Consider the following 23,515-nt stretch of genomic DNA (forward strand, 5'->3'; position numbering starts at 1 on the left):
AATGCACACACAGGTGGAAGAAGACGATGTCTGCCCCCCACCCCTTCCTCTCTTTCTCTAAAATCAATTTAAAAAAACAACAACAAACAACTCGCAGACACCTCTCTGGGATGGGAGAGCGAGCTGCTGCCCCCGCTGGAGCAGGCTCTCCCATGTATGTTGTGTGGAACATAGGAACACGGGATCCACGGGGATTTTATGGTGTATGATGGAAAAAAATAAACAGACTCTGTGGTAAGTCAGTTGGGGAAAGTGGTTTAAAAGATTAGCCTCATGCCGAAACCGGTTTGGCTCAGTGGATAGAGCGACGGCCTGCGGACTGAAGGGTCCTGGGTTCAATTCTGGTGAGGGGCATGTGCCTTGGTTGCGGGCATGTCCCCAATGGGGGTGTGCAGGGGGCAGCTGATCGATGTTTCTCTCTCATCGATGTTTCTAACTCTCTATCCCTCTCCCTTCCTCTCTGTAAAAAAAATCAATAAAAAATATTAAAAAAAATACAAGATTATCCTCAGTACCTTTAATTTAAGGAAGTCCACTTTAACCTTCCAGGGGCAATATTTCCCAAACTTAACTTTTTTTCATGGAGCATCTCCTTCCCTCTGAAGAGGCATTAACATCCCAAGGAACACAGCTCTGGGAGATGCTGAACCAGACCAGAGGGACTGAAAGGGAGGAGAGCAAAGTGCATCTGGGGCTGAGTTCTTATTTTATTATTTATTTATTTATTTATTTATTTATTTAAATATATTTTATTGATTTTTTTTTTTACAGAGAGGAAGAGAGAGGGATAGAGAGTTGGAAACATCGATGAGAGAGAATCACCAATCAGCTGCCTTTTGCACACCCCTCACTGGGGATGTGCCCGCAGCCAATGTACATGCCCCTGACCGGAATCGAACCTGGGACCTTTCAGTCCGCAGACCGACGCTCCATCACTGAGTCAAACCGGTCTCGGCTGGGGCTGAGTTTTTAATGCAAAGATTAGGATTTGGGATGTTTTCTCTAGAAAATGGGACGATCAATGCTGCACTTCGGGAGCCACGGTCTGTGACAGCGCCGCGCTCTGTGTGAGTTCTGCAGTGTAGAGAGCGCCTTCGAGCCCTCAGCCCTCAAGCACAGACTTGACCATCGAGGCGGGAGAGAGGACGCGTGCCGAAGGGAACGGATGGGGCTGCCCACCGCCCCGGAGCGCGGCCATTGAAGACCTGGCTCTGAGCTGGGATGGCAACTTCAGCCCCGGCCGTGCTGAGAGCCGCTGGGTGAGAAGGCAATGTGGGAGGCTGGAGACAGGGCTTGGACAAGACCAATATAGAAAGTCCACGCAGAGGGAGACGAACCTGCAAAGAATTCTCACCCAGAGCAACCAGCAACATGGGCGGCGAGCCAGGAGAGTCCTAAGGTGTGGGAGCCCAGGCGAGAGGGCGCCTCAGGACCAGAAATGTCTAGGAGCTTCAGCGAGGCCAGGAGAGAGGAGGCGGGGAGACATCCTGGGACGGTTGCCACGTGGCCAGGCAGCGTGGAGGCCACTGCTCAGATCTCCCCTCAAGAGGGAACCTGCCCCAAGGGCGGGTGGGCGGGAAGAGCTACTGAGACTTGGGCTGTGGAGCACCAGGTCCGCCCTGGCCAGGGAGCAGGGCCCGCTCCCCGGGGCATCCCAGCCAGCCGCTGAGCAGAGTGGGCACATAGGGGCTCACATTTCTGGCCAGAGTGGGTACACTTGGCATTGGAGCTCCATCTGGGCTGCCCGCCTTCTCAGAGCTGCCCACAGCCTGGTGCACATCCTGCCCTTCCCTCCTGCCTCCTCCTCTTCCTCCTCACGCTGCTTCCACAAGTAACCCCAGCAGTCTCAGTGCCTCTGACATCTCTCAGAGCCGGCTTCCGGGCCCGCACTGATCCGGCGGCCACCGGTGACAGTAGTGACCGACGTTTGGGTAGAACCGCGAGGCCGGGAGCCACACTGCGGTGAATGTGGAGCAGAAAGTGATGCGATGGAGCCCAACAGGGCACACAACGCCTTTGAGGAGACTCGGATGGACCAAACACTCTGGGCCACGTGAGAACCGAAACATCTCCTATCCGATAGTCCTCGGAAACAGGTGAGCGCCTGAGAAAAGGAAACGAAGGAACAACGATGAATCGCTTTCCTTTTTGCGCCACAACTTCCTCGGGGTTGACCTCCCTCGTTCTGCGTTTGCATAAAGACAGCACGAAAAGCAGGCTGGGCGCACCGGCTCTGCCTTTCTTTCTTCTTTTTTATCGATTTCAGAGAGGGAGGGGGAGGAAGGGAGAAACATCAGCGATGAGAGAGAATCGTTGATCGGCCACCTCCTGCCTGCCCCCCTACACCGGGGATCGAGCTCACAACCTGGGCATGTGCCCCCGACCAGAATCAAACCTGGGACCCTTCAGTCTGCACGCTGACGCTCTATTTACTGAGCCAAACCGGCTAGGGCCCGGCTCTGCCTTCCCAATCGTCGGTTAGTCCTCAGTGTCTCACTGTCTTCGCTGCTCTTACCAGGTAATATGAAAGCTGTTTAAGTGTTACAGAGTAGAAATTTTTGAGCGTGCTTCCTCCTGGTCAACGTAGTCTCGAATCCCAGCTGCACCTCACAAAATAGCCTTGTAAGATAGCACACTGTCAGCTTTCTGAAGAACAGGATGGCCCTGTAATCACATGGTCATCAATACCATGACCCTGACATTACTTAAGAAAAACTGTTTTGTCTTAAATTACTTGCTCTACAAAAACAAGATGTGGTAAATGTGCTTAAAAGTGGTCCTGCACAAAGGGTCGGGGCTGCTTTCTGGATTCCCTGCGTGGAGAAAGGCAGAGCAGTCGCCGGCCAGCTAATAAAGGCTCCCCAAATTTTATAAATATATTTTATTGATTTTTCACAGAGAGGAAGAGAGAGGGATAGAGAATTAGAAACATCGATGAGAGAGAATCATCGATCAGCTGCCTCTTGCACACCCTCCACCAGGGATGTGCCCACAACCAAGGTACATGCCCTTGCCCGGAATCAAACCCGGGACCTTTCAGTCCGCAGGCCGACGCTCTATCCACTGAGCCAAACCGGTCCCGGCAAAAGCTCCCCAAATTTTAATTTGGTCTGGACTCCAGTGGTTGTTCACTCGCGTTCACTCCACAACAATAGTTCTTTAGGATGTGAACGAGTTAATGAAGTGCTGAACCCAGCACTTTTCAGAAAAAGATAAAGTGTTTTCTCCAACAAACACTCACTGAGGAAGCTCTGGGTTGTACTTCAGCTCGGAGGAAAAGTTCCCAGATGGACGGTCAGAGAGCAAGGGGATTGGCCAACAACAAAAGTAAAATATGGGCATAAATGCAAACAGAATGGCCTCTCTAAAGCAACAATAAACAATGCTTAGCGGGTTTAAAAAAAAGAGATAAAACACAATAAAAGAGATAAAACTTAGGTTGGGAAGGAAAGCTCAGAGTTAAAATGTGTGGTGTGAGCGGTATGTGCATGTGCATATGTGTTTAGGTGGCATACATGTATGTGACATGTGTGTTGTGTGTGGTATGTTTCTATGATGTGTCCTTGGATTGTTGGGAGGAGAGTAAAGCAGTGATCACCTGCAGGTTGTATGTATTCAGTATGCATGCTGAAATGTCTAGGAAAACAGCTCTTACCTAAGGAGAGAGAAAAATGGAGACATGATGACAGGACGCACTGTTTCCCGGGGTGGGGACTCAGCTGTTCCTGGAGTTCACGCCTGCTGTATGACCTGGGATGGGGTGGCCACGGGACAGGTGCATGGTGGGGCAGCGGGGACAGAGCTGACCAGCCTGAGCATGAAGCCGGCGCTCAGAGGAGAGCAGAACCCGGTGGCCGATGGGGACCCTGCACCAGGCTGAGGTCTGCTGAGCTTCTGCATTGAGCTGCCCGGGAAGCAGCCGTCCACCAGGAATGGTCATTTTTGCTTCAGCCAGTTTGTGTCATTTGCATCAGAAGAACTAGAGCAGATATAAAAGGTTTCTGTATAAAACTTCAGAAGGGTAAGACTTGGAACCACTGCCGTGGTTCAGGCATCAGGACAGTGGTAAGTGCTGGAGAGGAGGAGGTAGAGTCAAAGTTGCTAAGGCTTGGTTACTAAATACACATGGTGAGAGGAAGGGGAGCATCTGATAAAGAAGGTGCTCAGATTTGGGTACTGAGGTCAACAATCGATAGCAAACCATGGAGTTAGGAGTTAAGTAGGACAAGGGTGGAATTGAAGATCAAGAATTCCATTTTGGACCCGAGGTGAAGTGTCCACATGTCATCCGGGGGGTGGTCACACCACAGCAGCGGGGCTGTGAGTCTGAAACTCCGAGGAGAGGTCGGCGGTGCTGGAGGCATGGTCGCCCCCACAGATGAGCGGGAAGCATGGACGTGGATGGAGAACGGGCGGTGAGATAGCATCCTGCCGCCCAGCACAGGGGACCACGGCGGCCAGGGGCACAGAACCAGGAAGCAAGCAAACGGTCACCAACTGTTTCGCCGTGTGATGTCACAGGCCCCCCATCCCGCCCAGGAGAGCAAGGTGAATTCTTTCCTTTGTATACGCAGACCCGTCGGGCAGCTTTCATAACCCATGCCCCTGCCTTCCCTGTATTCTGTTATCCCACTAGCACCATCACGAAAGGATGGGGAAAAAAAAAAAAAAGAAAAAGGTTGAGACAGGGACCCTGACCAGGGCAGGGAAAGCTTTGGGGTTGCATGGTGCATGCTGGTCTGCCCGTTTCTGAAGAGACTAGACTAGGAATGGGCCCGGAGCCGAGTCCCTGCTCCTGGAGTAATAGTAAGCGCCTTCGAGGTGGTACTTCAGTTCACTTCTGGGAAGCACTGCGTGCTGAAGAAAAGAGATATGACGTTACTAAGGATGCCTGCGATGTCTCTGTAGATAAGCGCTGATACTGAAGCATCCCCCCCTAGAACAATCCATCCAGAGCAGGAGAAAGCCGCTCTCTCTCGGATGGGCAGCCAGGGCTGTTAGAACACGTGGTTATTGCTTTTACCGATTCGGGCACCCACAGCGCCTCCCACCTGGATGTCTTAAGTCTTATTGAATTCTTGTGTATTTCACATCCTCCAGATTTCTTGTTCTGCACTCAGAGGAGATGGAGATCTTTCGGTCTCGGTTTGAGGACACCTCCTAATTCCTGCCCCACCCCCACTGGAGTGAGTAATCGAGCTTGGTACTACACAAGCTCCATGCTGACAGTCTCGGAGCTCCATTTGGCTCAGTGAATAGAACGTTGGCCTGAGGGCTGAAGGGTCCAAGGTTTGATTCTGGTCAAGGGCACTGGTCTGGGTTGTGGGCTCCATCCCCAGTAGGGGGCGTGCAGGAGGCAGCAGATCAATGATTCTCTCTCAGCATTGATGTTTCTACCTCTCTCTCCCTTCCTCTCTGAAATCAATAAAAAAAAATATTTTTTAAAAAAGAAGCATCAGTTTGTATGCTTCTTCGTGGTAACCCAGAAAGCAGTGATTGAAAACACAGCTGAAAAATAAAACCTGTTTATAGAAGTGTGGGCGGTCTCTGCACAGGCCCAGGGAGGGACAGCAGCCCACACCCTGGCTGAGGAGGACCTGCGCTTTGTGTGGCCTTTGAGTCTCTTCTTAGGGAGCCTCAGAAACAGTCACTTAAAAAATCACATCAGCCGAAGCCAGCTTGGTTCAGTGGTAGAGCGTCGGTCTGCAGACTGAAAGGTCCCAGGTTCGAATCTGGTCAAGGACCATGTACCTTGGTTGAGGGCACATCCCCAGTAGGGGGTGTGCAAGAGGCAGCTGGTCGATGTTTCTCTCTCATCGACGTTTCTAGCTCTCTACCTCTCTCCCTTTCTCTCTGTTAAAAACCAATAAAATATATATTTTTTTAAAAATCACATCAAGCAGCCACGGTGCCTCTGGAAGGAAAAAAAGCAAAAGTGTTACCGAATAGGTACGTTCGCAGAAATAAGCGCCACAGATGGCCCCTGCTCCCTGTCAGCCTCTGTTCACAGCAGCAGGGTCATAAGCGGGCAGGTGGGAGGAATCGCCTCATTCTCATGCAGGAAGCAGGGCCAGGGACCCTTGTGGTGTGATGTGTGGGTCCTGGGAGGGGGGCCACTGCTGACTCCTGATGTCCTGGCCAGGAATTAATAAGAGAAAGCCCGCCCCTGCCCGGACAAAGGCAGCCCAGACAGGGCCTCATTCACATGCAGAGGAAGTGGCAGGAGCCTGGTGCTTGGCAGGGCTGGGAGGGCACGGGGTGCGCAGGGCTCCAAGGAGCCTGCTTGTGGGAAAGGGAGGAGATGTCACAAGTCTGTCTGGGGCTGGGACACCTGCGGCGTCTGGGGTCACTGCCCAGGAAGCGGAGGGCAGGAGGACGTCAGGTGAGCACGGGGAGAGCCAATGCAGACACTAACTTGTCTGTCTAGAGCTCAGATACTAACCCAGGACAGGCAGGGGGAGGAGCCGCGGGTTTCTGAGGAATTCTGGACCAAACCTGGCCTGACAGCCACTGCCCATCCCCTCAGTTACAGATGTCCTTGCTCCCGGGGCCTCCAGGCACAGCGGGCCTGGGGTCCTCCCTTTGCTGGGAAGGGCGGGGCTCCCAGCAGAAGGCGCTGCTGTGATGGAAAAAGGCCCAGGGCACTGCTTGTAAAGCACGGATGATAATAATACCCAGAGGTTACTGGGCAGTTAGGTGAGAAAAGCCACTCAAATGTGTAACAAGTGGCATAGTAGGTCCTCAACAACGCTGAGCCCCTGCCCTGCAGCCTGCCCAGCCGCTCACTAAGGAAGTGTGTGTGCCCAGCCCAAGCCTGGTGTTTCCTCCTGCTCCAGCTCCAGCTCCTGCTCCAGCTCCTGCCCCAGCTCCTGCTCCTGCTCCTGCCCCTGCTCCTGCTCCAGCTCCTGTCCTGCTCCAGCTCCTGCTCCAGCTCCTGCTCCTGCTCCTGCCCCAGCTCCTGCTCCTGCCCCTGCTCCAGCTCCTGCTCCAGCTCAAGCTCCAGCCCCTGCTCCAGCTCCAGCTCCTGCTCCAGCCCCAACTCCAGCTCCTGCCCCTGCTCCTGCTCCTGCCCCAGCTCTTGCTCCTGCTCCTGCCCCAGCTCTTGCTCCAGCTCCTGCCCCAGCTCCTGCTCCAGCTCCTGCTCCAGCTCCTGCTCCTGCCCCTGCCCCAGCTCCTGCTCCTGCCCCAGCTCCAGCTCCTGCTCCTATCTCCAGACTCTTGACATTGCAATAAACAAGTCATTCAAAGACAATTTGTGCATGGAAATTAATGACTACATTGAAAATAGAATGGAGAGAAATCAGCATGGAAACTTTGTGAAACCTAAACTGCAAGTTCTGACTTGGGTGAAGAATTCATGGGAGAAAACCACTGACAGTTACATTGCAAATGCACTGTGAGCAGGCTACCTTGACAAGAAGTACTCATTTAAAGACAGTGCTATTGCTAAACAGAAGAGATTTGGTCCACTGATTCTGAAAGAAATGGAGTCACAAGAAATTCACCAGGAAATTCAGGAATTGGATTGTTATGATGATGTTCCAGAAGATGATGACATGATTGTCATTGAATAAATGAGTAAATTCTTGATACTGTAGGATTCACAGTTTGTCTGGTTTGTGTTGACAACTACGTACTACCATACTGTATACAGGTAACAAATTTCCTTTATTTTCTTTTAACAATAAATTTGTACGGTATTCTTCTTCATGGAAAAATAAAACATCCCCTGAAAATAAGACCTAGTGCATCTTTGGGAGCAAAAATTAATATAAGACACTGTCTTATTTTCGGGGAAACAGGGTAGCAGGCTGGGCCGGGCCCTTGTCCGAGGGCACCAGCTTGGATGATGAGAGGAACTGGAAGGCAGGGAAACTGCTGCAGGGAAGGTCTGGAGGTGGGGGTGGGGGTGGGGATGGGGTATGGGCAGGAGCATGGCTGGGGACCTGAGGCCACGCAGCAGGCCCAGAGGCCTCGGGGAGTGTGGTTCAGGCTGGTGGTGAAAGATTTCATGCACCTGGGGCCTGCTTTCCTCCAGGGACCTGCAGCTTCTCCGTGTCAGCACACCATGGGCTGACAATGCACTTGGGACGAGCCAGAAGGTCCATCTCACTGAGCTTCCTGCCTCTCCATCCCTCCCGCCCTCCCTCCCCGTCATCAGTCAGAGCCCCCTCTCAGCCTCCCACCTCCCGGGCTCATCTGGATGCGTGGGGATCAGGTTGAGGCGAGTCCCCAGGGCCGTGCGCGGGCCAGACCGCAGGAACCAGACATTCACACAGGGCACGCCCTCAGTGGCCAGAGGGATGGTGCCCCCGGCGGTGGAGGGGACCCTCTGGCCTGGCCCCACCGGGGGAGGCTCCCATTTCACAGCCACATTCTGACCCGCATGACCGGAGTGGTGTCCACGCTGCTGGACATGGAGAGCTCCATGGGCCCTGGGACCTGGTGCTTGAGAAGGGATGCACTCGGGGTCAGAGGCTGACCCAGAGGAGCCCGACGCTTTGCCAGCAGGCCCGGTGGGGCGTTGGCAGAGGGAGAAGAGCAGGAGTCCTGGCCGTAGAGTCTGCCATTGCAAGCACCAGTGAGGGCCCTGGCAGAGCAGGGCAGGTGGGGTCTGACCACGTGAGAGCAGAGGTCCTTATGCAGCACATGCTGGCATTTATGTTTTGAAAAAGTAAGAGTTTTGATCAATGCTTTTACAACTCCAGGAAAGAAAAGACTATGGATTAGCTATCATAAGCCTTCTCTTAAAGTCTTTCTTTCAGTCCATAAGCATGTCTCACTTTAGATAAAATAAAATCCAGAGGTAAAAGATATTTGGGGGCCACTAATTCATGCTTCAGTTTGACAGGATGACTTACTAGAGTTTCCTGAGAAATAAGAAATTCAGAGATGCATACTTTCCCCCTTAGATAAGCTACAAGAATATAGTCTCAGTTATTTCTTTCAATGAGATAGGGGTGGAGGGCATTTAGGTAGCCAAAAAGAGGTCTACAGAAAGATGCATTCTTGCTTTCTAACTATGAGAGAGAGCAGTGCATAACCTAGTAAGAATGTCAGCTGGGTGCTGGCAGGTGTCACTCAGTCGCTCAGCTGTGCTATGCACCTGAGGGTCAAGGGTCTGATTCCCAGTCGGGGCACATCTGCAGGTTGAGGTTTGCTCCCTGGTCCTGGTTGGGGCATGCATGGGAGGCAGTGGATGAATGATGTTTCTCTCTTTCCTTTCCAAACATCGCATGGAACAGCCATGGGGGTGGGGTGGGGTGGGGACAGTCCTCTGATGAGGAAAAACACAAACAAACAAGTCAACAGGACATCATCAGTGTGAGGGGCAGAAAGGCATCATACTCGTATAATTAAGGCTGGTCTTACATTTGGACGTTTAGAGGCCAAATATAACCACCATAGTTCGTTAACCCGCCACAGAGCAAACCACGCTGGTCTGGTTGGAGAAGCAGGCTGTGAGCGGCCGTTTCTATCCAGAAGGACCGTAACCACGCCGGGCTCAGGGCATGTCCGCTGGCCTCGCCCGGGGCTGGGACGGGCTCGGGAGCAGGGAGATCAACCACCTCGTCCTGGCCAGTGACAGAGTCTTAGACCAAGTAGCTGATTAGAGTTATGGGAAGCTTCAAAGTCAAGCTGGGCCCAGGACTGGCCCTCAGCCCCCGAAGTGCCATCCATCTCCCGGGATGGCCTGGTGGTGCGCTAAAAAGCTTGTGCTGGAGGCTGGCCTTGCTCTCGGGGCTGGGCTCCCACAGCCTCTGACTCCCCAAGGGAGGGCCCATCTGAACCTTTCCCCCCGAGGGGCAAAGAGTAATTGCCCCAAGGCTGTGTTCACACTTAAAAACTCTGCCCTGGTGGTTGCCCTTAGAGAAAAGTGAGTTGCTTTTCCCACTGCCTCAGACTCTGAGTGTGTGTGTGTGTGTGTGTGTGTGTGTGTGTGTGTATAACAGTGTTAGGGCTGTCACACAGGCTACATGCATGTTACCACCTCCCGTTCAGGGCCTCCCAGAAGCCCTGGGTGTGGACCTTTGTAGAAGCAGGCGGGGGTGGAGCTGGGAAACAATCAGTGATGATTACATGAACACGAGGGAGGCGCCTGAAGGCACTGGGCACTGTGGGCGCTGGGAAAGCCATGTGACTCGCTGGTGGTTCCAGACTCACTGCTGTCTGCTTACGACACAGGGACCATGGTGCTCGGCTCCTGCCCCGTAAGCTCAAAAACAGCCTCTGGGGCAGGCAGCGACCCCACCATTTCGGGCTTTATAGCCTAGTAAATGTCAAAAAAGCTTTTGGGAATTCACATATAGTTATCAACATTTATATCAGGTAAGGATAGTGAAAAAGACTAAAAAAAACTATGATCATGTCATTAAAACAGGGTTATTTCAATACACAGGAAGGATAACTTCAGAATTTAAAAATTGCACACGTTGAAATTTAAGAGCAACCCTACGTGCCCCATGGCTCTCTGTGGAATGCTCAGAAGTCCTTCTCCAGCTTGTCTCTGCAGCCCAAGGCTCCTAGGCCTTGAACAAAGGGCAGCCACCCACCTGCCAGGTTAATTTACTCGAAGAAGTGGTTTCAGGGCTTAAAGGCACCCTGAGGAACTCAGGTGCAAAAGCCTCTCAATATCTTGCCTCAGTTTCCAATAGTAATAACTGTGCTGAGTCTTGGCTGGGTGGCCCAGTGGGTGGGAGCGGCACCCCGTTCACCAGGGTTGACAATTCCAGGTCAGGGCACACGTCTAGGTTGTGAGTTTCATCTTCGGGGCACGTACGTACAGGAGGGAACTGATGGATCAACTTTCTCTCTCAAGTCCAAAAGCACATCCTCAGGAGAGGGTTAAAAACAAAGCAGTGTGTGGAATGCTAGCAGCCAGAAACTACCATGCTTTAAAGAGAAGTAAAAAGGACATAGTGTGGCAAACAGACGCACAAAACTCAATTTGGAAGGTTTTTAGTAATGATCTCATCCCTGTGGTTTTCAAACTAGTGCTTCATGGAGCCGCACAGATACTGCTTGAAACCAGAAGAGCTCAATTTTAATTGCTTCAAATAGTTGAGTTTCCAATTAAGACAAGAGTTCAACTGCTTAAAACAGAGGATTGAATACCACTAATTCAGTCCCTCTCAGACAGAAAGGGGAAACGGAGGCTGAGAGGAGCCCCAGGGTTTGCCCAGGGCCACCCGTTTAGTGGCAGAACCTGGTGGCACACCCGTGTGTGGCAGGAAGGATTTGTATCGTCACCTCAGTGGCCTCCCAGGTTCGAGGGGACCCCAGTCTCCCACCGCTGCCCAGGGCCTTCCAGAGCCTTCCGGTGGGCGCCTCACCCGGGGCCTGCTGCTGTGTGACAGGGATGACAGACAGACCTGCGCCCGCAACTGCCGGAAAGTAACCTAAACTCCAGGTCTGTGTGTTTGCTCCCATCTTGACTATTTCTGATGACAACCTCTCTAATAGTATTCTACTGGGAGAGACTAGAGCTAATATTCTTATGAGAATTGTATGATTGTACGGTCATGTCCATGTACAAAATGTAAAGGTATTTTATATTATGAAAGGTACACTTTTATTAAAATGCCCGAACTCTACCATCTGTTTTATACACTGAGATGAAGAGGCTCCTATTTGCTTATCTGAGCTCCATGTACAACGGATCACATGGGGCTGAGAACATTTATGTAAAGTCTAGTACACTGCACACACATTCATTGTGGAGCAAGCACCTGGGTGGTGAAATGTTGAAGATGGTAAGTTGACATAACTCAGCTGCAAGTAGCAAAACAAAACAAAATATGCTCCCCCTACCAAGAAAAAAAAAAAAAAAAAAAAAAACACCCTGAAGAAAAAAACTTTACATAACCGAAAACAATGATTTTTCAAACTGTGTTCTCAATCATTATTGGGTCATAAAATGAGTTTCGTGAGTTATGAGAACACACACACACGTACGTACAAAAGCCAAAAGTGCAATAGAGGAGAAGATACCCAAATATGCTGCCTGCCTTAAATGTGATTTCATAAACCTTTCCCCACAATCATGTCTGTATGAACACTTATCTACCTACTGCTCTGATGTAAATACATTTCACAGCCCGTAAAATGCTCGGCTGCTCAGTCCCTGGAGGAGGGATTTCTTTCTGACTCTTTTTGGTCATTTCTGAGCAGCGGCTCCTCACCCCGGTCCTCTGCAGGCCTCTCCCCTCCACACAGCGACAGGGACCCGGGCACCACCGCTGCCCGGCTCACCGCCCGCTTCTGGAAACATCCACCTATCAGCTTCGAGCTCAGAGGGGGAGGCTGCTGCGGTGCATCTGAATGTGGTCAGAGAAGCTGCAGGTGTCGGCTGCCAGGCTTCCCAGACAGGGTCCCTCTGTCACCCCGAGCAGGTCGCACCTGGGCCTCTGAGCTCCCAGCACAGTCCACTCGGGCTGAGCGAATGCTGCCAGTTCAGCAATGAGCACATCCTGCATTAAGTTAAATCCAATAGGATATAAGTTTCAAGTAAAATACTTACTCATTTCTTTATACTTAATACAAAAAGCACTCTGCAAAGCTTTACAGTGATTAGGTCCGAGTAGTTGTAGGAAAAGCTGAGAAAGTGACATCCTGGGGCTAAGGTAATAATCATACCACTTCAGCATCGTCTCTCACATGGTAAAGTTATCCACTAACCCTTTGATTCTGAGCAGTTATAAACTTACTATTTTAACATAATATCACATATTCAGTTCTAGCAATTATTGTCACCTACGGTAATTTAACAACAGTAGACATGATACCAAGGTAAAGGAAAACAGTTAACATAATTTTCCAACTGTTAGAAACACCTCAGTGTACACTTGATTTGGGCAGGGGGTGAATACCATCTGGCCTATGATTTAATGGGATCTGGGAGAGTAAACCAAAGCTTCTAAAGCTAAAAGGATGCCCATCTTGATCAAATTCAACCCTTCACCTGTCACGTTGGGAAACAGCTGTAGACCAGGGCATGTGACTTCTCCAAAGTCACATGATGACTCAGCAAAAGAGATGCCCAGGTCTCCTGGTAAATACAGAACTGTTTCTATTGCTTAAGAGGCTGGCTTATGGAATAAAATTCATTTTTATTCTATAAATAAAATAACATTTTATAATAAATCACAATTTTAAAAATATCAAATAAGATATCAAGGAAAGAAAATAGATGATAACATTTTTGACTTAAAAAATGACCCTAGAGCACGAGTTTAATAAAATATATACTGACAAGTGTGTTCAAGTTAACATGATGAGGGAGAAAGAGTGTTGTGAACATTGATGGCAGAAATTTGCACGTCCATATACTATTATTGCGTTTTGGTTGTGCTTTCATCAGTATCACTTAAATTCACTTTTTTCCACAAAAAGTTCTCGTTTGATTTCCAAAGCGAAGCTTCTGGCTCCTCTGTCCGGGAGGGTGCAGCCAGGGGCACTTTTTCACACAGAGTCTCTATCACTGCCAAGTCGGTGAGCTTGCTGAGCTTGCTGAGGCTGTCGTCATTCTGCTCATTCAGGATGTCCCAGAAATCTTTTGGTCTCTGTTTTGCTTTTGCCATGGGCCCTGAGAGAGTTTTCCTTGGCAGTCGTGTGGGACTGTTCCCGTGGCTTTTAAAGAGGTCATCAAGAATAGAGGTGTCACCCAGCAAGCCTACCACAGAAATCCTTTCTAACACTGGATTTTCTATCTTTTTGTTTTCCATTTCAAAAAAGGGTTCCTTTCTTGAAATGCCCGTTCTTGTGAGGTCCTGCTGGTCTTCCATGGTGTTTTCTAACCACCTCTCACATGCTTCGGACTTGGACACTGTAGGACCTGTGGATACTTGGCCATGCTTTTCACTGTCAGTCCCTTGGGCAATGCTTACAGGTAATTCCAGAGTTTCTGCTTTGTTAGAAAGCAGCTCTTCTCTACAGAAACCATGACTTGGAGGCTTAACTGATTTTCCCGTATATCTTTTTGGGCTGCAAATTTGAGAATTTTTTTGGGTAGGATCTCTAAATGACAAAGTTTTGGAATCTGGCAGCTTTTCTTTTATAGGAGACTCTCCCTTTTCAGACTTATTCCTGCCTCTCTTTCCTGCCTTGTGGGCAGGTTTAACGAGTCCTGCAGCAGAATCCACAAAGAAGTCTTTGACCTCTGGATACTGAGAAGCATAAAAGTCTCTCAGCATTTTCTGTCGTTCTTCTGATGTGGCGGTAGTTATATGGTGAGCAAATTCCTTCACAGAAGACAAATTAAAATAAGAAGCCATTTCTTCAAATTGTTTTCTGAAGATTTAATGAACAAAACCAGTGGTTATTTTTTATTACGTTTTATTTCTAAAGAACTTGTCATCATGACGTAAAATGTAGAAACATTTTAGTATGTATTACCTTAATTCCAAAATAAAAGTGCATTTTTCACTAGCAGAATGTGACTTATTTCCTCACACTAGTGAAAAAAATACTTTAGCTCATGAAATCACCAACTTTAAAAATGATTCTGATTTATACTATTAGGTATTTCCTGGGAATTATGATATCCTGGCACACTACTCTTCCAGTCAGCCAATTTATGACTGACATGAGAATCATAATTCATATAATCTGTATTTGAAAATCTATATTGCATTCAAGTTCCATAAAATAAAACTGTCAAAGAAGGGTCTTAATAAATAGAAAACATTCTGGGGGAAATTTTTTTTTTATTTTACTTCTCTGTCCTATTTCCCCTTCTTCCAGACAAATACAGCAAGAATTTCACACATCTTTTTGATGAGCCTAAACAAAAGTTCTAAACTATAAACCTAAATTCTTTCTTCCCCTAATTGGTCTGGTTTCAGTATAGACAGCTAAACTAAAAGGTGAGGTGCTATTCTTTCCCCCACAGAGCTAGAATGAAAACCCTAAAATGTATATGGAACCACAAAAGACACTGAATAGCCATAGGGATCTTGAGAAACAAGAACAAAGTTTGAGGTATTGCATTACTTGAAGACAAACTCTACTAGAAGGTCATAGTAATCAAAACAACATATTACTAACTTATGACAGACACACAGATAAATGGGACAGAACTGAAGGCCCAGAAATGAACCCATCCCTATATGGTCAAATAATAGGTGACAAAGAAGGCAAGAATATACAATGGGGTAAAGACAGTCTATTAAAAAAATGGTGTTAGAAAACTGGACAGATAATGCAAGTAATGAAACTAGACCACCTTCTTACCCTGTACACAGGCATGCACTCACAGAGGATTAAACACTGAAATGTGGTATCTGTAACTATCAAACCCCTAGAAGAAAGCATAGGCAGCAACTCTCTGACATCACTCATGGCCATAGGGTTTTTGGATATGTCTCCTTGGGCAAGGAAAACAAAATAAAAAGTTAATAGAACTATATCAAACTCAAAAGTCTTTGCAGAGCAAAGGAAACCATTAATGAAACAAAAAGACAACCTACTGAATGGAAGAAGATATTCGCCAATGATACACCTGATAGGAGTTAATATCCAATATTTATGAAGAACTCATACAACTCAACACCAAAAAACCCAAAAGAATCCAATTAAAAAATGGGCAAGGGGACCCAAATAGATATTTCTCCAAAGAGTACATACAGATGGCCAACAGACATATGAAAAGATGCTCAAAGTCACTAATCATCAAAGAAATGCAAATTAAAGGAATGTTTGCAAACATTGGGCTCTCTTGACTCCTGGCCCAGACTCCACATCAGCAAAGCCATACCCTCCATCAGCCTCCGTCTGTTTGGGGCACCCTAACGAATTACCACAGACGGCAGTTCAAATGGCGGGCATTTCTCCCAGGTCTGCGAACTTTAAGATTGAGGTGCCAGTTTATTTGGTCTCTGGTGAGGGCTCTCTTCCCGGCTCCCAGCAGCCAGCTCCTCACTGAGTTATCACCTCACACCTGTCACAATGGTTATCATCAATAAAGCAACCACAGTGTTGGCGAGGATGTGGAGATAAGGGAACCCTCCTTCAACATTGTTGGGATTGCAAACTGCTATAATCACTATGGGAAGCAGTATGAGGTTCCTCAAAATATTAAAAACTAGAACTACCTTATGACCTAGCAATTTCACTTCTGGGTATTTATTTGAAGAAATCCCAAACACGAATATATGCATTCCTATGTGCATTGCAGCATTATTTATAATAGCTAAGATATGGAAGTACCGTATTTTTCGGACCATAAGACGCACTTTTTTCCCCCCAGAAGTGGGGGGAAAAAGTCCCTGCATCTTATGGTCCAAATATAGCCTACACATATACTTTAAAAAAAAAGTTTTTTTACTTGCCCGGCTCTGTGTGGTCTCTGTGTGCTTGCCCGGCTCTAAAATGGTTCTAAATGCTGCTGTTTACTTTACAGGGTTGATTACATGTGTTTATGACTGTGATGTTAGGTTTTAATGCACATAAAATATTTTAGGACACTATTTGTTTCAGAATCTTTTTTTCTTCATTTCCCTTCTCTAAAAACTGGTGTGTCTTATGGTCCGGTGCGTCTTATGGTCCGAAAAATACAGTAACCTAAGTATCCATCAATAGATAATTGGATTAAGAAGATGTGGTATATATAGACAATGGAATATTACTCAGCTATAAAAAAGAATGAACCTTTACCATTTGTAACAATATGGAGGGACCCAGAGGGCATTATGCTAAGTGAAATAAGTCACACAGAGAAAGACACATACCAGATAATCTCACTTCTATGTGGAATCTAAAAAACAAAAAACGGACAAAACAGAAACAGACTCCTAGACACAGAGAACAAACTGATGGTTGCCAGATGGGTCAGAGGCTTTGGGGGGCTGGGTGAAAAAGCTGAAGAGATTAAAAAGTACCGATTGGCAGTTACAAAACAGTCATAGGGATGTCAAGTACAGCACAGGGAATATAGTCAATAATACTGTAATAACTATGTATGGTGCCAGGTGGGTGCTAGACTTATTGGAGATTTCGCTTCCTAAGTTATATAAATGTCTAACACTATGCTGTCCACCTGAAACTAATATATCAATAATATTGAATGTCAACTATGACTGAAAAATAAACACACACGCAACAATAAAATTATATATGTCACTTCAAATATTAGGGAAAAATTAACTGGCACAGGGCAAGGCGGTGAGATGCTATTTGAAGAAGCGAGTTTCATGGTTAGAATAAGATACTAATTAAAGCTGCTATATGCATGCGTGGGAAACGGGCCATTTGGAGCCCTGATGAGATAGAGGCAGAAAAGTTGTTTTGGGACCTGGGCACTAGACTCTGCTCCTTTTCCCAGGTGAGGATGCTGTGCACTGAGCGGTCTCCCCCCAGCCCACAGTCACATATTGAAGCCCTAAGCAGTCCTGTGTGAGTGATTTGGAGATAGAGCCTTTAGTAGGTAACTATGGTTAAAGGAGGTCATAAGCAGCCACCAGAGAGCTCTCTCTGTGTCATGAGAAGACACAGTGAGGAGGTGGCTGCTGGAAGCTGGGAAGAGAGCCCTCACCAGAGACCAAATAAACTGGCACCTCAATCTTAGAGTTCGCAGACCTGGGAGAAACGCCCGCCATTTGACCTCCCGTCTGTGGTAATTCGTTCGGGCGTCCCAAACAGACTGAGGATGAACTGCCGTGTGTGGTAATTCGTTAGGGTGCCCCAAACAGACTGAGGCTGATGGAGGTTATGGCTTTGCTGATGTGGAGTCTGGGCCAGGAGTCAAGAGAGCCCAATGTTTGCAAACATTCCTTTACACAAAGGCCATAGATGGTATTGCAGCACGTGACTGAAAGTCCCCAAGTTTTAGAATTACATCGATATCTTATATACTATTTCCTTAAAATATTCATTTATTCATTTAAGAGATACATATAGAACCCTCTTATGAGCTAAGCACTGGGGCAGGGACTGTACAACAGAACAAGCCCTAGGCCCCTGTGTTCCTGGGCTTTCTGAAGTTAAGCCGGAGCAGAGAGGGATATCCCATGGCGGGGCCGGGGCAGCCCCAGAGGGGGCCTAACCAGTGCCTGGCAGGGGCCCGGTGGGGCAGGCTTCTCCGCTGTCCCCTGCGGCCAGTCCGGCCAAGATGAGGGGGAGGCCTCCCGGGGAGAGAGGCCCCGGTGCACAGAAGGGAAGAGGAACTGCCGAGGACCAGGCTGAAAACCTGCGAGGGGTCCGGATGCCCATTTCAGTTTGAATTTTGCACATAACAGAATCCTGAGGGTAAAATGTTTAAAAAAAATGTGTGTAAATAAACCTTACTTTTGCCACTCCCACCAGGCTCTATAAAGCTTGTTTCCTTTGATCTCAGTGGCAATCCTCCCTGTGCCTCATGGCAGTGGCCTTACGGGCACAGTGTGTCTCCGTCCTCCTCACCCCAGTCCTCACTGTTCCAAATCCAGGTACAAACTCTGGCTGATGAGCAGCCATGCCTGCGGCCAACAGGATATTTAATAAACAAACACAAGCTTCCAAATTTCTGCCCTGGAAACGTTCCTGTCCTTGCTGGAAAGCCATAGCACGCTCTTCAAAGGGCCCAGGTTTCACTTCACGTGAAGCAACCAAGGTATTATTTTGTTTATTAATCATCTCCAAATCCACTCCCCTGGTCTTTCCAATATTTATGTGTGAAGACTGCTATTTATCCACGGCTTGGTAGTGCCTGAGCAGCTGCCGGAAGCGTCACCCTCGCAGCACTGCCCGGGCCCCTGCCTGCCAAGGCTGGGCCCTCTGGGGCCAGATGCAGTCAGTTGTGCCGAGTGTTAACTGGAATGGCTCTCAAACGGGAACTCTGCATTGCCCAGGAAAGCTAGTCCCACTAAGCTTGCTTTTCTACTTTATAAATGCTCTTTCACAACTTTCCTCTCCCGAAATCTCTCTCCCTTTGAACTCATGACTTTAACTGTCCTTTAACTGAGGAAACATTCCTGTACCTGTGTGCATCTTGGACTTTTCTCTGTTAAAGCCTCACAAAGACTGCATTTGGCCTTCCTTCTGCCTCCATCACTTCACTCTTTTCATTCACTCTGGCATGATCTCTTTTTTCCCTATTAGTCTGTTTCCTGGACATACACACAGGTTCTATTATCTTACCCATTTAAAAAAATATCTCCCCGTAGAGAGCGCCTGGAAAAAGCCCCTGAGCTGAATGTCATCTAAATCCAGCAGAGCCTAGGAGAGCCATGGCCTGGAGACATACCTTGCCAGAGGCAGGTGTGTTGTCAGCCTGACCTTAAGCTCAGGTGCGAGAGAATGGCTTTCATTATCTAAATCCAGACAAGCACCAGGAACAAACACAACCACCTAGGCCCACACAGAAGTGACTATTACAGAGAAGTCACAAGATCTCATCTTAGGCTTTAGTAAAACTCCCTGGCATTTTGCTGTATAAAATAAATGTGCTGTATCGGCTCTTGGTCACTCTCTCCATCAGAGGACAGCTGCCCCACCCGACCCCAGCTTTTTCCTTCTATCTCTGTGTCTGTCTCTTTCTTCCCTTTTCTCAATCCCCAGCCGCAACTACTAAGGGACCAGACCACTCTCTAGCTGCACTGGACACGGAAAAGAGAGAAATATTTATACCTACCTTTGGTCCCACAATGCCCTCCTGCTGCGGCTACATTTCAAATTCCAACTTAAAGAGCTATCCCGGGTCTGGCCACTCACTGTTTGCCCACCTCATCCCAGCACTGTCTACTCAGACTGCTCAGGTCCGAGCAGCCAGTGTGTTCTCCACTGCCCACTCCAGGGGCACCTCCCACAACATGTGATTCAGGTAAGGGCTCCCTCCTTTTCTCTTGGACTTCCAGAGCTCACTGTGCCTCCCACTCAAAAGGCCGCCTTCACCTCCAGGCTCAGTCCTGGGGCTCCTTCTCGCCTCTGTGCTCCCTTCCTGTGCTCTTCAGTCCCAGGGGTCCAAACACCATTCATAATCTCTATGCAGATTCTAAATTTAGATACTAGTCTCAAGATTTCAGAAGAGCAATCCATTGCCTATTCAACATTTTCACAGAACCTCAAATTTAATATGCACCAAAGAGAATTCCTGTTTTGTGTTTTATTTTAAATTCCAAACTTGTTTCTCTCTTAGTTTTCCTGGTTTAGTAAAACCAACTTGTTGCTCAAGACAGAAAGTTGGGAGTTATTCTGTCTTCTCCCTTTCTCAGCAACCAATCCAACACTAAACACATTCATTTAGCTGTTTCTCCATGGCAACAACCCTATTGCAAACCACCATCACATGTCTAATTAATTCCTTCTGGTCTCCCCTAGTCCATGATGCCCTCTTCCACGCAGAAGCTGGAACAATGTTTTAGAAACAAACATCAGATCCTATCCTTCCACTGCACTTGGAACAACATCCAAACCTTCCCCACAGGCCACCTGGCTCTGCAGCCTCCAGCTCCATCTACAATACATCTCTCCCTTCATCTCCTGCCACTCGCTCCTGGGTTTATTAGGTACTGAGTGCACTAGTCTTCTCTTGGTTCCTCAAACACATCACACCTCTTCCCTCCACAGGGATGCCTGATTCTGGTTCTTTGCCCAGTTAGCCCTCAGGTCTCACGGTAAATGTCACTTGTGCAGTGCAGCCTTCCATGACCACCGAGAGAAAGGTAGTTACACTCCTCCTGATCCCATTTTCTCCTTGGAGGAGGCCTGACCCCTCCCTTCTCGTAACAAGTGTACCATTAGATAATTACTTACTTACGTTATTTTTACTTTTGAAATTTATGCAATGCCAACCCCTATCCCACTGCACTATAAACTATTTTTTTTTTTACACTGTAAATTCAGTATCCAGCACAATGCCTGGCTACATATTAGGTGTTCAACAGATATTTAATAAGCGAATGAATATAATACACTTAAGTATTTCATTTACCTATATAAAGTGATTTTCTTTTTCTTTTTTTCTTTTTTTTTTATCAATTCAGAGATTAGCTTTCTAAAAACATCTAAAACATCGGAATTTATTTTTTAAATTGTACAAATTCAGATTTTTTTCTAAAACATTCAGATGACAGGTATGGTTAACATGAAAATAATGTGTTTGTTTTATTAAAGAGCTGTATTTCCTGTGAGATGACATACCTGCGAACCCCTTTTGGTGTTTCTCCCAGTAGGAAGGTGGCCTGGTCTGTACGGTAGACTTTCTTCTGCTTCTGGCTCACAGGGTGTGCAATGTAAAGGGGACATGGAACACCTCCTTCACTTGCTTGGTGAACTTCTTTAGCACATGTCGATGCATCTGCCTTCGTTTTGTCTCTATATGTCTGAAGAAAGGGAAGGAAGCAAAATGAAGTCTCAAAACATAGTAATTTTTTGTCAAATGAGGAGACTGTGTTACATTTTCAATAATCAAATATATATTCTCCAACTGATATTATTATCAGAAGATGATATGATACACATGCTGATATCCACTATCCTAAATAAGAATGAAAATGAATGGTTATTTAAATAATGGCATAAAAATTGGATACTTAAAATTTTTAACTTGGTAATTTTTCTCAAAATTATTTTTTATGTAAATAGTGTAAGTAGTCAAATTGAAAAAAATCATAATCTCTATGTGATATAAATAAGAAAACATTTTCACAAATCCCACCTTACCTACTGGGTTACAAGAATATTTAGCAACTTAAAGATGCTAGCTACAGTTAATTGAAATTATAGATAGAATCATATTTAATTTCAGACTATGGGTTATTTGGTGAACATAACTGTTAAAAAGAATGGGCCATTTAAACTATATGGCTACAATTTCCCTGACAAGATGGTAGAGTAAATATATGGAAAGTCACTATCCTCTTCCCTCCCTTCCTCCCCCCCCAAAAATACTGGATACAATTTGACAATAAAATTATATTTGAGTTTAAAACTAAGAAAGGAACATCTCTAGGTGCCCAAAACAAAGAAGTAGGATAGTAGTGTGTGTGTGTGAGGGGGGAGCTGAAGCTCAGTAGTCACCAGTTTTAAGTTATAGTTTGCAGGACTCCATGTGTGGAGGAGAGATAAAAAATACTTTAATTCCCTGAAATTAAAAAACAAAACAAAAACAGCCATCTAAAAAAAATGCAGCAGCAGTTGAAATAATATTCAGTTTGCAAGTTAAAGCAAGAAAACCCCAAACTGGATACAGAGGATAGAGGCAGGCTACCTTCTTATTCTAGGCAGAATCACTGGTGAGAAAAGGAAATGCCAAGCCTGTGCCATTTGTGGAATCTGACTTTGTAGAACCTAGGTGACCTGGAAAATCTAAGTTAAAAACTAACGAAGAAATGGCCCAGAACCACTGAAAATCCTAAGATCTCAATGAGGGATAAATACAAAAACATACCATAGGAAATAATCTAGAGAATGCTCGTAATTCCAATTTAGGATAATGTAAAACCTACCATCATGAAAGTGGCAGATGCAACAAATGTGAGGATATATCTAAGAAGCATAAGTAAAGCCATCTGAAAGATTTTAAATTATTAGCATGTCCACAAAGAAAAAGATAGAATCCAACAGCAAGAACTGTATATTATATTAGAGGCCTGGTGCACAAATTCATACACTGGTGGAAATGAATCAGCCTGGTCTGTGGGGATTGGGCTGAAACTGGCTCTCTGACATCCACTGAGAGGTCCTGGATTGTGAGAGGAAGGTTCTCGGGTGATGAATCTCAGAATTGGGCCCCCTCCTGTCTGGTTCTGGGTCCATCTCCTGAGAACCACAGCTGTCAAGTCACTGCAGCTCGGCAGCTCCTGCGTTGAGCATCTTGCTCCCTGATGGTCAGTGCATCCCATAGCTACTGATCAGACGGTTGAATAGTGAGATGGTCGCTTAGTATATAGTATATGGTATATGGTATATGGTATATAGTATATAGTATATAGTATATAGTATATAGTATAAAAAGGAAATATAGCTTTGAAATGAAAAATAAAGATAGAAACAAACTCAAAATATGGGCTACACAACAGAGTAAACAGCCCTACCTACAATGATGGTTGATAAAATTGCATAATAAAATTATTCATAATGCAGTACAGAGATTAAATAAGGAGAGAAAAAGAAATTAAGAGACAGAGGACATTCCAGAGAGAAGAGAGAAATGGAAGAGATAATGGCAGAGAATTAAAGGCATGAATTCTCAAACCAAAAGAGAATCCCTAGTAGAAAAAATAAATCTGTGCCTTCTTATATCAAAGATAAAAGGAGAATCTTTAAAATACCAGAAAGACAAGATACCTACCAAAGAAATGACAAACTAAAGACAGACTTCTCATTAATACCACTACCACCATTACCATCACTACCACCACCAAATGATAGAGATAATACCATCAACATGTAGAAAGAAAAAAAACTGTCAGTCTAGAACTCTATATTCAGTTAAACTATAATTTAAGAAATTTTTGAGACTTATAAAAACTAGAAGAGTTTACTAGACAAAGATTGTTGATGACATATATTTTTCTTTTATGTGAGTTCAATGGAATTG

General features: G+C 46.6%; 1 protein-coding gene across 1 annotated transcript in view; it reads right to left on the reverse strand.

The window, feature by feature from the left end:
• Positions 1–12,497: 12,497 nt before the first annotated feature.
• ERCC6L2 (ERCC excision repair 6 like 2) overlaps positions 12,498–23,515 on the reverse strand; it is a 117,866-nt gene continuing 106,848 nt past the window's right edge. The window contains exons 18-19 of the mRNA XM_036461321.2: positions 21,115–21,296; positions 12,498–14,289 (exon numbers count right to left, since the gene is read on the reverse strand). Of these exons, the coding sequence (XP_036317214.1) occupies positions 13,332–14,289; positions 21,115–21,296 (1,140 nt within the window). The 3' untranslated portion in view covers positions 12,498–13,331. The remainder of the gene's footprint in view (positions 14,290–21,114; positions 21,297–23,515) is intronic.

Source organism: Pipistrellus kuhlii, unplaced genomic scaffold (assembly GCF_014108245.1).
Source record: "Pipistrellus kuhlii isolate mPipKuh1 unplaced genomic scaffold, mPipKuh1.p scaffold_m20_p_36, whole genome shotgun sequence".
NCBI classification, from domain to species: Eukaryota; Metazoa; Chordata; class Mammalia; order Chiroptera; family Vespertilionidae; genus Pipistrellus; species Pipistrellus kuhlii.